Here is a 14,249-nt window from a genome sequence, read left to right on the forward strand (position 1 = left end):
ACAAATTATATTATTTTATACTAATACAATTGCTCAGAGAAACAAAAAAATCTCAGAAAGATGGGGGATAAAATCATTTTGACCCGTTTTCAATACTCCAGCACCGTCCCTTTGCGAGGATAGCAACACTGAGCCTTTTTCTAAAATGTTTTATGAGATTGGAGAACACATTGGAATGGATCTTAGAACAGTCCACTATACAGAATCTTTCCAGATCTTTCATATCCTTCGTCTGCACTTCTGGACTGTCCTCTCCAATTCAAACCACAGGTCTTCAATAATAATAATAACTTTTTGTATAGAGCTTTTCAATACAAGTAACAAAGTGCTTCACATCATAAAATAATAAAATATAAGTACAAACAAAGAAACAAATACAGGAGGAAGGAGAATTATATAAGATAGCTAATTAAAATCAATAATTAAAAGATTCTTTATAAAAGTGTGTCTTCAGAAGGGATTTAAAAAGAGGCACTGAATCTGCAAGCCTGATCTCCACTGGCAGACCATTCCCAATTCTAGGGTCCCTCAAGGCAAATGTCTGGTCTCCTTTTGTTTTCAACCTAGAATTGGAATGGTCAACTGCCAGAGGAGCTCAGGCGCTATAGAATGGGGCTAAACCAAGCCAAGCCTTAAATGTGATCATTCAAATGTGTCCATCTGTTCTAAAAGTGACTGGTAGCCACTTTAGATAAGTTAAACTATGTGTGATATGGTTACATTTCCTGGTGCCTGTTAAAAGTCTTGCTGCAGCATTTTCAACGAACTGTAGATTGAGACATGTATACTGTACAAAGAGTTACAGTAATCAAGGAGTGAAGAAATAAAAGCACTGGGGTTCAAGTCCGGAGACTGAGATGGGCCATTGCAAACTCTTGATTTTGTGGTCAATTAAGCATTTGTTCGCGGATTTTGATGTGTGCTTGCGGTTGTGGTCATATGAAATTAAAATAGAGGTCTCTGCCGAGGCATACCAGCGGTGAGTTTGGCCTTCAAAAGAACAATGCATATGCAGAAAATACCTCATCCCTACTGTAAAATATGATGGTAGATCTTTGATGTTGTGGGGCTATTTTGCTTCCACTTGTCCTTGGGACCCTTGTTAATAAGGTAAACGGCATCATTAGCTATCCTAACTTCCAGAACATTTTAGCCAAAAACCTTGTTGCCTCTGCTAGGAGGCTGAAACGTGGCCTCAAGTGAATCTTTCAGCAAGACAATAATCTTAAGCACAAAGAAATTGTTAACTGACCACAAAATCAACATTGTGCAATGGCCATCTCAGACTTGAACCTCATTGAAAAACAGTGGTCTGAAATGAAGAGGGCAGTCGATAAGCACAGACGAAAGACATAAAGGATCTGGAAAGATTCATTATTTTGTAAAAACATATTTTGCATACAATATAGCTCAGTATTAGTATTATTTATTTTAGGCAAAATAAGACTATCTCTTTATCAAGAGATCCAATAATTCCGGACCCCACCATATGTGTTATGTACCCAATGATCTACAGAGCTTTGAACACATCGCTTTACAACAGTTGTAAATAGCCAATGGGAAACTTAAACCACAATTGTTTGCTATGTATTTATCACAGGATGTGAGTGATATATGCTCGTATGTCCCCGAGGAGAGAAAAACTCTGTTGTTTAAACGGCAATAAAGGCATTGCTGCTGACATGGCTTAATGGATGTGTTGTGAGGAACCTCCATTCGTCTTTGGAAGTGAGATCAACCCTTTTATTCCCTACCAGCACTGAGATTAGCCAGCTGAATATAATCTCCCCATAGGCTTATACGGGCTTGACATTTGATAGGCTAATGTTAGCGAAGCTATCATGGTGTCTGCTGAAATACCACCGCTGTATATTCCCTGTAATGATGTCAGGGGAATAGTCATTCCTTTACCTTTGCTCATCATTTCAAGTGAGGAGAGAGAGGAGAGAGAGACAGAGAGTGTGCAAGAGAGAGAGAGAGAGAAAGAGAGAATCGTTTCTTATTAAGCAGTGTAATTTGAATCTGTCCAAGAGAGATGCCAAAGGGAATAGGAATGGACATAACAATTTTGACTGTGACAAAAAAAAATGCTGCTTTGGCTGCAAGCGAGCTCAGATACTGTCACTATCGTGCTGCAGGAACGGAAGGCACTGCCACAGTGGACTAATGTGTTTATTTGGCATATTGTAATTTAAATATCTCCCTCTAATTCAGTGGCTGACTGCTAGTTCTCTCCTTTCTCTCTATTCCACAACAACAAATCCTTCAGTCCTTGTCATATGTTCCTGTCAAGGCCCAAGCAAAGCCTGTAAACAAACACTACCAGGGTGTAAACAAAAGTGTGGAAGCAAGTAATGCCTTTATTGACTGCCAAACTTGAGCTCGCCACCATTGGCTCGCACTCTGACCAATGGCACACAACAGCTTGTCATTGGCTGCAGTATTGATACCATTCCAACTTCAATGACTGATATAGTTGCCTTGATGCTTCTGAATTAAAGACAAACCCTAAAATGAAAACACAAGATGGGCGCCATAATCCTATCCATCTACAATACAAATGTGGATGCTAACAAGTCATTTAATGACAAATGTCTTACCACAGAACCACCCAATTTAGAATGTCACTGAACAAATATATAAACACAACATCTAAAGTGTTGGTCCAATGTTTCGTGATCTGAAAAAAAAAAGATCTCAGAAATGTTCCATATGCACAAAAATCTTATTTCTCTCAAATGTTGTGGACAAATTTGTTTACATCCCTGTTAGTGAGCATTTCTCCTTTGCCAAGATAATCCATCCACTGTCAAGATAATCCATCCACTTGACAGGTGTGGCATATCAAGAAGCTGATTAAACAGAGGAGTGGGACAACATTCCACAGGCCACAATCGACAGCCTGATCAACTCTATGAGAAGGAGATGTGTTGTGCTGCATGAGGCAAATGGTGGTCACACCAGATACTGACAGGTTTTCTGATCCACACCTCTACCTTTTTTTAAGGTACTTGTGACCAACAGATGCATATCAGTATTCACAGTCATGTGAAATCCATAGATTAGGGCCTAATGAATTTATTTCAAATGACTGATTTCCTTATATGAACTGCAACTCAGTAAAATCTTGGAAATTGTTGCATGTTGCATTTATATTTTTGTTCAGTGTAATTCAGTCAGATGAAGTGTAATTTTAGGCATAGGTCTGAAGGACAATTATCTCTTCTGAGTAAATCACTTTCCTAATAACACTTAATTCAAGAACTTTACACCCCAGTCTCTTTCAGCTGCTGGCTACTGTGTCTGTTTAATTGATTGATTTGGTATTCATGACGCAATACCATGCACATTTGTAAAATGAAAGGAACCGAAAGGTGGCCGGAACAATTAAACATGGAACAATTAAACATGGAACAATTAAAACAGAACAATAATTGAATCTGTCCTTGCCCATTATATCAGCTTGTTTCGGTAAAGCCGCAATTATGGGCAGACACTGTGTGTGTAGGGACCTGTGAGCTCTGTGTGCCTTAGTGACCCTCCACTCTCTGACCATCGATCACCACTGACTGGTTAATAATAAAGTGGTGGTTCCTAGCATGTAGGGTGCTCTTTTCCTCTACGCATATCCTGCAGGAGAGTGATGATAAGGATACTATTCCTATACCTTTACACATTAAACATAATATGAATGAATGAGCCTAGGAATGGACGGAGTGGTGTAAAATTTTCACCAGGTTCATGGTTCTAAAAGAGAAATGAATAATAGTCTGCAGTGCTTGTCTAAAGGGTAGCGTTTCACACATATCCATATTTATAGTATACAAATGGATGCCTTTTCGATTTTGCTTTGGAAGATACTGTATGTACACTCAGCACTCATGCCAAGATCTAGTCACTTTTACCCCTACCCACATGTACATACTGTATTACCTCAATTACCTTAACTACCTCATACCCCTGTACATTGACTCAGTACTGGTACTCCTTGTATATAGCCTATTGGTTTTATTCTGTTACTATTTCCTTTTTATTTAGCAAATATTTGTCTTACTTTTTTAACTCTGCATTGTTGGTAATGGACTCGTAAGTAAGCATTTCACTGTAAAGTTTACATTCGGCGCATGTGACCAATACAATTTGATCTCTGAGAGAATGTGAAGATTATGTTCCGTAACATGACATATGAAAGGTTCGGTAGCTGCTAGCCGTTATTTAGCAATTCCACAGTATGATCAACATGAGCGCGAAAAAAAGAAATAGCTTATTTTTCCTAATTAAACTACTTTCATATTTACCTTGAATGTGTGTATTTTGAAGTAAAGACTACATCTGGCCTTTATATTTGTCAAATTGAATGTTATTGTTACTACCAAACAGGATACAAAGTCTTAAAATAAGAAAAAACAGAACTTGTTCTGATACATCCGCCTCCCTATGTTTCTGACCAAGTCGGAAGGTTAATGAAACTATATGTATGGAATTATACAAATCTAGTGAAGATAGAATGCTGATTTGGACAGGCAGTGTCACATCCATAATGTTTTTGAGATAAGGTTGTTACTGTGGACGCGTTTCGAGTATGATTGTATGCAAACATTCTGTGCAAGCTAACTTTCAACAGTAATTGTTCTAAGCTTAACAGATGTGACCATTACGGACGGTTCATAACATGATCAGTGACTCACTAGTCAGCATCACTGCATAACGAAATCATGATAAAATGTTAATGCCCTTCCTACTGCTTCTGAAGTGTGTTTATGTTAGCAAACAAGCTAGCGGGCAATCTTTATCTGTGTGTGTGTGATCTATTTCGGGTGTACTCAAGTTCTCAAATGAACTGCAATCATACATTGTTCTGCTAACTGGAGCATTGCTCGTGATCACATGGCATAATAAAGGTCTTAAAAATCCACCAGCAACTTTCACCGGTCATGTGGAGTTTGTTTACTTCCTTGAGTAAGTACGGGTATCCGCCAGAGTTATAGCCGCTACTGTTATAGCCTCGCTACTGTATATAGCCTCGCTAGTTATTTTTCACTGTCTTTTTACTGTTGTTTATATTTCTTTACTTACCTATTTTTCACCTAATACATTTTTTGCACTGTTGGTTAAAGCCTGTAAGTAAGCATTTCACTGTAAGTTCTACACCTTGTCACGGCAGCCTTCCCTCTCTTCACTAAAAGAGGGGGTGAAACAGGGATCGGACCAACACGCAGCGTAGCCAGTGCTCAACATGTTTAATAAACAAAAAACAGTGAACACTTACAACGAACAAAAAAATAACAAAGTGTGGCAAACCGAAACAGTCCTATCTGGTGCAGAACACAAACACAGAGACAGGAAACAACCACCCACAATCCCCAACACAAAACAAGCCACCTTTATATGATTCTCAATCAGGGACAACGATTGACAGCTGTCTCTGATTGAGAACCATATTAGGCTGGACACAGAAACAGACAAACTAGACACACAACATAGAATTCCCACCCAGCTCACGTCCTGACCAACACTAAACAAGCAAAACACATAAGAACTATGGTCAGGACGTGACACACCTGTTGTATTCAGCGCACCTGACAAATAAACTTTGATTTGATTTGATACTGGTCTGTATATATGTAGTCTGCCCTGCGCGTGCTTGTGAATTGCAGCCGTCAAGCCTGAGGTGATTTATAATCTGTCTAGAAATGTTTACAAAGTACAAACCCTGTGCAACTGGTAGTTTATAATTCAATTAAATGTATTTTTTTTACCATTTCACATAAAAAAATGAAGAAGTTTAACTCTTTATAGGAAAGACATCAGCATAATGGCATTTGTCAAGATATAGTAGAGATAGTGAGGAATGAGTCCAGCAAGCTAAAAATGAAATGAAATGGGTGTATGAATCACTGAGTCTTGGGTTAGAGGTACAGTGCATTCAGAAAGTGTTCAGACCCCTTCCTTTTTTCCACATTTTGTTACGTTACAGCCTTATTCTAAAATGTATTAAATAAATGTTTTGCCTCATCATTCTCATCAAATTCAATTGATTGGACATGATCCATAACGCTGGAATTGTGTCCCATTCAGTACACCACCTGTCCTCCAAATGAACCCAAACGTGTCATTTATGTGAGAAATGTCCGCCCTACCACCACTATGGCTGACAACAAATAGTTGATTTATTTTTTAAACTAGACAAGAGGATCCTTACTATGCCAGAAACAGATCTACACTCTACATACCTAGTCCTCATATCCTTATACTCCCCACAGTCTTAGCTCAAGATTCCTACATCATGAATGGATTCTGTTCTGGCCGGAAGGGAACAGAAATTGCTTTTGCTCTCTCTCTCTCGGTTGCCGGGTGGTTTTGTTTAATGCACGGCGCAGTACATCTCGCAGGCCTGATCAAACAGCCACTGAGACTCTTTTGTGGCGGCAAAGTGGTTAGCGCTAGGTGTTAATAATTCCACGCACCACACTTCCTTCCCGCGCTCCGAGGGGAATGTAAAAGGATCTGTCAGAGACTGATTCATCACTATCGATTCCATTTAATTCCTATGTGTGCATGAATGGCTCTGTCAGATGGGAGGGAAAACATTCTAAAGTACGCTTTTGTTTCCTCTCCTTCCATTTCCGTCTCTTTTTGAGAGCCCAAAATTATAGCTTGGCAATAGTTGCTCTTCAAGGTTTTCAAATGATCTCCCCACAGCCTTTGCACAATAATAGAAGTATGAAGGCCACCAGAGCAACTGGGTTTACACATAATGCCCAATTACTAGTAAATGGAATGGATCAATGGTAATGACAAAGCAAGCCATCCTCTTCTCAGTCCCTATGTCAAACCAACCAAGGTGCTTCCGAAGCTATTATTACAGGTTAATAACACAGTAGTGGACTGATTTCCAATTAGCTTATTCAGGCTTTATAACTATAGGTCAGTGTTATCTTGACACCTGTCAGCAAACGCCCCAAGGTAACCTACCAAAGAGGAGTGAAAAACAAAAGCCTAGCCGACCACCAATACATTCAGTGTGGTACCTTTAATGCGAGTGTTTGATAACTCGACGTCGAGGATGAGAGCAAAAATCAATGGCGTCCCATAAAGCCCTCCAGGCAAGGCTGCTGGAACAAACACAACATTAGCCATGCAGGGAGCGGAGCTGCTGTAAACGCTTATGTAAAGGGAGCAGACGAGTGCTGGCGCATGCTAATGTTCCCCCATACAACCAGACGGTCTCGGACCAGGCCAGACGGGGGGGGGGTCTGAGTCAGAACTGATCAAGCTATGGGCTCTTAGTCTGACTGATCCTGGTTGACCAGCCTCATAGCACAAGGAAAATTTTTGGTAACGGCAGAAAAGTTTCCTTGAATTAATAGTCAATGGTTTAAAATATGCCAGTGAGCAGTCAACATAGAGCAAAATAAAACATGGCCATCTTGACCACATTTCTATACTGCATACCAATTCAAAGGTATAAATACATTTTTCCTGAGGGGCCATTTCTCTAAAGGCGTAATTTATGCATGTGTCATGTACCCTTTTCCCTAATCAAATCTTTCCAAATAACTAGAAAAGTTAAGAGAGGCTAATGAGAGAAGCTGGTGGTGGAAGCACAGGTGGGAGCCAAATTAAATCACATTCTGGGCAGCTAATGGCCAGAGGGCCACATGGTTGAGACCCATGATCCGACTCTACTTTTTCTTCATTGAATGACACAACATTTACCTTTTGGCCCTCATGTCCGTAATTTTAACAGCCTGTATTTAAATCCCTTATTTACTTATGAGTAAGAGGAAGCTCATTATCTGAATCTCTAGCTCGTACCGCTGCCAGCAGCCTATCATCTGAGACACAGCGAAGGTCTAAGTGAAACCTATAAAATTATCATTATCCTGGCGTGCTTTCGCTAGTTCGACATGATTGACAAGCCAGCCAATTAGAGAGGAAGAATGAAAGAATGTCCTTGTTCCTTAAGTGAGTTTAATGCGACGCCCGAAGCTTCTTGAAAGCAGCTTCAAGTTTAGCATTTTGTGCTGTTATTGGGATTGCAGTTCAAATAAGGGAATATGTATTGGGGGGGAATAGTCGTTGGATGTTAATGTTAAGATCATATACTGCATGTCTATGTTCTTATTGATATGGTAATAGGGATATACAAATATTAGCTATGATCACTGTAGTGCTAAAGTTTACTTTGAAAACAAGAGTAATTGTGTTTTTATTTAGCACACGAAACGACATATTTAACTTGTCAGAGTTAAAAGCTACGCGCTAGAAAACTTCACTTTGCAACTAAGTTGAACGGGAGGCAATGTTTCTACCGTCTAAAGATCTCAATCACTGCCCTTCACTGCTATTGTATCAAACGGTGGTCTTCCATTAACGGGTACGGTAAGTAGAAATGCAAGGTTTGCGAAGGAGAGTTGTTCTAAAACCCTGAAGGTCTGCTGAAAGTAACGCATCCCCCGGGGCAGGAAATGTGCCCTTGTATGCTCCATACTGCACATTATTTAAGGTGATATGACGCTTAATGTGAACCCACTGTCCTTGAATAAAGACACAAGAGACCAGGGAAGATCTGACCCTTAAACATACACATTAATCCGGGAAGTTACTAAGAATTTGAGCTTGAAAGCATACCTTTATTATATTGTATTACATACGTTTTAACCCTGCTTCAATATTTATTTTGGAACTTTTGGAACTTTGGAACTTTTGAATCTAACATAGCATATAGACAGCAAAAAGTGCAGAATTGAAAGAGTAACATTGAGGGTATATTGGTTTGTCAATTATATTTATACAGTATATATTTCTGCCATTGATTTAATGTGAGAAAACTCCAGAACACACAATCTCAATGTAATTTACACAAAAATGTTATATTAACACAAATAACAAAAGCATTTAAATTCCAAACAATATAGATGATCTACAATCAACTTATCAGAGTTCCATGTCAATAAGATGTCTTTAAGATGTCTTATGTGTCAGTATTGAGATCTGCCTCTCCCTGACAGAGATGGTGATGTCCACAGCAGGCTGAGGGAGGCCTGTGATGGAGGGACTGAATGGAAGAGGAAGGGAGAGAGAGACTGAGAAATAGACAGCTCAATGCCAAAAGAATAGAGTGCCCCAACTTGAACCTGCCACAGAACTGACAGAATTACACTTCATGACGCTCACTCAAAGAGCCAGGAGACATCCTAGGCCCAGAGGTCACATGTGTACACCTTGACTCCTCATCCCAGCCAGATCTACACTAGATGGGTAAAAGTATGTGGATACCTGCTTGTTGAACATTTAATTCCAAAATCATGGGTATTAATATGGAGTTGGTCCCCCCTTTGCTGCTATAACAACCTCCACTCTTCTGGGAAGGTTGTTCACTAGATGTTAGAACATAGCTGTGGGGACTTGCTTCCATTCACAAGAGCATCAGTGACGTTGGGCACTGATAGTGTGCAATTAGGCCTGGCTCGCAGTCCGCGTTCCAATTTATCCCAAAGGTGTTCAATGGGGTTAAGATCAGGGCTCTGTGCAGGCCAGCCAAGTTCCTCAACAACGATCTCGACAAAGCATTTCTGTATGTACCTCGCTTTGTGGATGGGGGCATTGTCATGCTGAAAAAGGAAAGGGCCTTCCCCAAACTGTTACCGCAAAGTTGGAAGCACAGAATTGTCTAGAATGTCATTGTATGCTGTAGCTTTAAGATTTCACTTCACTGGAACTAAGAGGCCTAGCTAAAAACAAAGAAAAACAGCCCCAGACCATTATTCCTCCTCCACCAAACTTTACAGTTGGCACTATGCATTGGTGATCTTAGGCTTGTGTGTGGCTGCTTGGCCATGTAAACCCATTCATGAAGTTCCCGACGAACAGTTATTGTGCTTACGTTGCTTCCAGGGGCAGTTTGGAACTCGGTAGTGAGTGTTGCAATCAAGGACAGACAAAGTTTACGCGCTACGCGCTGTGAGCTTGTGTGGCCTTCCGCTTCGCTGTCACGTTCCTGACCTATTTCTGTTAGTTTGTTGTATGTGTTAGTTGGTCAGGACGTGAGTTTGGGTGGGCATTCTATGTTTTCTGTTTCTATGTTGGTTTAAGGGTTGCCTGGTATGGCTCTTAATTAGAGGCAGGTGTTTGGCGTTCCTCTAATTGAGAGTCATATTTAGGTAGGTTGTTTCACAGTGTTCGTTGTGGGTGGTTGTCTCCTGTGTCAGTGTTTGTCGCACCATACGGGACTGTTCGGTTTGTTTTTGTACATCGTCATTTTTGTGTAGTCTATTTTTCCCTGTTCGTGCGTTCTTCGTGTTTAATGTAAGTTCGTCGTCCAGGTCTGTCTACTCCGTTTGTTGTTTTGTTAGTTATAGTGAAGTTCGTGTTTTTTCGTCTTGTCTTTAAATAAATTATGTGTTCACAACCCGCTGCGCCTTGGTTCCATCACTACTCCTCCTTTTCGGTTGAAGAGGAGGAGGACCACCGTTACATTCGCGGCTGAGCCGTCGCTGCTCCTAGACATTTCCACTTCACAGTAACAGCACTTACAGTTGACCGGGGCAGCTCTAGCAGCGCAGAAATTTGACAAACTGACTTGCAGTCAGCATCCTATGACGGTGCCACGTTGAAAGTCACTGAGCGCTTCAGTATGGGCCATTCTACTGCCAATGTTTGTCTATGGAGATTGCATGGCTGTGTGCTTGATTTCATACATCTGTCAGCAATTGGTGTGGCTGAAATAGCCGAATCCACTAATTTGAAGGGTTGTCCACATACCTTTGGCCATGTAGTGTACTTCCTCCCCCTTCCTTACTATTCAATATCCTTCCCCCATTTCACAGATGATGAGATTCCACACAGACACACATGCTGCCATTCACATCAAGTCACAGTAGAAGTATCAAAAGAAGAACCAAGAGCGGTGACTGAAAGCATGAAATAAGGTCTGCTCTGAGTCTGAACCCCCTTTAGATCACACAACCAGCTGGCCTGGAATAACCTCTGGCTCATCACTCAGTAGAGTGATATCAGTAGAGCCTGCTGATGTTTATGCCCCGGAACAGTGCTGTGCTAGTCAGCAGCGGAACACACTGAGGGTGGGTGAGAGATTTGCAGACTAAAGCATATCAGTGCATTGGACAGCACGGATGGATGAGACACATGATACAGCAGTTCACCTGAGGACAGCGAGTCAAGGAGGAGAGAGTGGTGAAGAGGTGGTAAGAGAGAGAAAGAGAGGATGTGGAGAGATATGAAGATGGGGTGTTACGGGGTCAAGAGGGGGTAAGAGTGTGTCTGTGTGTGTGTGTGTGTGTGTGTTTCTTACCATAACAGAGATGTGCAGCAGGTGCATGTGTTCGTGCAGGACATGAGAAGGCTCCTGGGCCGTGGGCACGGTGGTCTGTATCAGCTGCTCAGAGGTGCTCATGGACACGTGGAAATACAGCGTCCCGTTCTCCAGCCACTGCTGCTTCCAATGCACCTGAGAGATGTCTGCCCCCAAACCTGACATCTCTACAGATAGGAAGAGAAAGAAATAGATTTTGTGACAACCTTAAACTGACACTTTTAACCATTGAAACACATTTTTTTGTAGGTGTGTGTATGTTTGCATCGCTATGTGTGTGGATGTGTGCATGTTTAGCTGCTGTGCTGTGTCTGAAAGAGGCACATGAGTCTTTGGGGAAATTGAACGGAAAGTTCAGGGGTGACTTAAAAGTCTGTGATAAGTTTGCATTAACATTCTAGTGAAGTGCTTGCTCTCTCTTAAGGTCAAGACTCAGCTGCTCCGTAGAGCTAGCTGTATCAACAGACACTCTTAGGAGGGAAAAGCCTACATTTCTGTGCAATCCTAGAGGTAATGGGAACTGAGTTGAATTTCCAAGCAGTTTACATGATATCTGTATAATGATGACTGCTTCCCAACCAATAAGTTAAAACTCTGCTGTTAATCCAAAATTGATTGATCAAAACCTCTAGGTCAGTAAAACGGGCCTAACAAACAACATTAATCATTATGGTGGATAGCTTCGACCTTTGCTTGCACGCTCCCTGTTTGTATGAGCAGACTTAAAATCAGTAGCGTCCTAACTAATGGGGATAAGACAATGGGTATGCCATTCTGTTCGCTATCTGTCACCTAGGATTCAATTTTATTGTCAATAGCAGTTGAGAAAACGCTGCCTCGCTGTGCTCCGTCCTCTCGCTATCTCCACAAATCATCAACAGTCCTGTAAACCTAATGAATACATTAGCGCGAACAGGCCGTCAGCATTAACATAAAGAGCTACGAAACCAGATGGGAAGTGGATCAGTTAAAAAAGGGGAAAAAAAGTCTCAACCTTGAAAAATGTAAACGAAGCCGGGTGAGATCGGACTCAGAGGGCAAGTTGATGGGAGAGAAATAAAGCAGTCAGGAAAATAACCAAGCTGGCCAGATAGGGATCAAAGCACAGGACTGTGATGCTATCGACAAATGGGGCTCTGCGGTCGCTGGGTACCGAGACCGCCTCTGGGAGTTATGTGCTTGATACAGTATTTGTCAGGGGTGGGTGACAAGGTCAGGGACAGGGGGACGGAGCTGCTCCCAGGCTAGTGGCAGGTACAGTATGAGGGATGGCATTCAGTGGCGCTGGTCATTAACCTACTGACTCTGGGGTCAGTGGACACAGCAGGAGAGGATTGCTCTGTGAGCTGCCCTCGTCACTGCCGCTCCAGTACAGGGCATACACATACAGTACATCAGGAGCACCACAGGGCTTTAAAGACCGGGAGAGAAGCAGAGTCACTTGATATGGTACAGTATGATAAGGAAGGCTGACACCACCGGTCTAGACTTCGACACAGACAGATTTGTAGACAAGTTGTTTACTACATTTTTTTATGTATAACCTCACTTCTTTGAAACTTTATTAACAAAGATAGCATGATCTACCAAGAACACTACACCTGCAGTACAGTCCACAGTAGATGATAATAGGACAAAAGTTATGGGCTAGGCTCCTCATGGGACAATCAGGTGGAAAACATTTCAAAAACCTTTCAAAAAGTAAGCTTTCAGCATCTTTCCTTATCATAAAAGGACAGTGTGGTAACAGTTCTGCTGACTGTACTGTCGTAGGATCAAAATGTGTAGGCTGTGAAACGTCAAGCACTCATCTAAAAGAACATCATTGTGTGTTATCTGCAGCTTGTCATATTTGGAGAGTGGGCTATTAACCTTGACAGAGGATGTGCTCCTGTGTGCAGGTCTAAAAATGAGGTGGCACTCATTAGAGGTGGCCATTTTAAACCAATAGAGGGGGACAGATATAAGAGAGACACTTTGGCTGCCAATCACTTGCTGACTTTAGAGCCTTATTTGGACTTTCTTTTGTATGCCTCTTCTTGGGCAAATTTAGTGGGCGCTCATGGTGGGTGTCATTTAGGTTCTAGTTGTTGTTGCTAGTCAACTTTCAGTGGACTCTCCAATGAGTGTCTTTCAGAACCCCTCCTTAAACATCACCTCCTTTCCGTTTGAGCAACAATTTTTGGTTTTCTTGCTGGGGAACGTCACAAAATGCTATGAGTGTTGTTATTGGGCAAACATCCAGACGTTCACAGGATACAGAGGTACAGCCGCAGGTCCTTTCGCCATTAACGACACACTGGCGTGTGTGTGTGTGTGTGTGAGTGTGTGTGTGTCTGGAAAGATGTTGTTGAAGCATGTACGCTCCCAGCAAGGGCATCAGGGATGGAATGTCTACCCTGAGGCGTGCCATTGTACCCACAAGCCACTGAGAGCAGGGGAGAAGCGTGGCTAATTTTACACAAATAGAATGACAAAAGGTTCAACCACGAGAACAACCTTCTCAAGACCTCATGAGTGTGGCGAATGCCTTATCACGTCAATAGCAACCAAGGTACAAATAGGTACGAAGGTTACAGTAAAAGCTGTTGGTTATTCATGCGACAAACCGAAAACAGACTAAAACTGAGTTACTCCATGGCCTTTTTTCACTTTACCTTCTCTGTTAACTCGTGATCTCATTAAGCTTGCAGCACAGAGGGGACGGGATTGTTTGGAGCTTGCCCAAATCCTTGATAAAACCCTGTTAATCTTGGCCGAGGCATCGGAAGGTAGCCCAGATGTCCCTGAGTGAAATCTACTGAACATTGCTGTCAGCATAACACTTATTACCAGCACTGTGTACCCAAAGTGTCTCCCCACGCAGGACCCATTCCCCAGTCTCGGCAGAGCTGCAGTGACTGTATAATAT

The 14,249-nt window shown here is 41.8% G+C and overlaps 1 protein-coding gene across 1 annotated transcript in view; it reads right to left on the bottom strand.

Annotated features, from left to right (window-relative positions):
* LOC129818467 (astrotactin-2-like) overlaps window positions 1-14,249 on the bottom strand; it is a 433,204-nt gene that overhangs the window by 358,432 nt on the left and 60,523 nt on the right. Inside the window, exon 2 of the mRNA XM_055874386.1 lies at window positions 11,318-11,505. Within this exon, the coding sequence (XP_055730361.1) occupies window positions 11,318-11,505 (188 nt within the window). The remainder of the gene's footprint in view (window positions 1-11,317; window positions 11,506-14,249) is intronic.

This window comes from Salvelinus fontinalis, chromosome 21, assembly GCF_029448725.1.
Source record: "Salvelinus fontinalis isolate EN_2023a chromosome 21, ASM2944872v1, whole genome shotgun sequence".
Lineage (NCBI taxonomy): Eukaryota > Metazoa > Chordata > Actinopteri > Salmoniformes > Salmonidae > Salvelinus > Salvelinus fontinalis.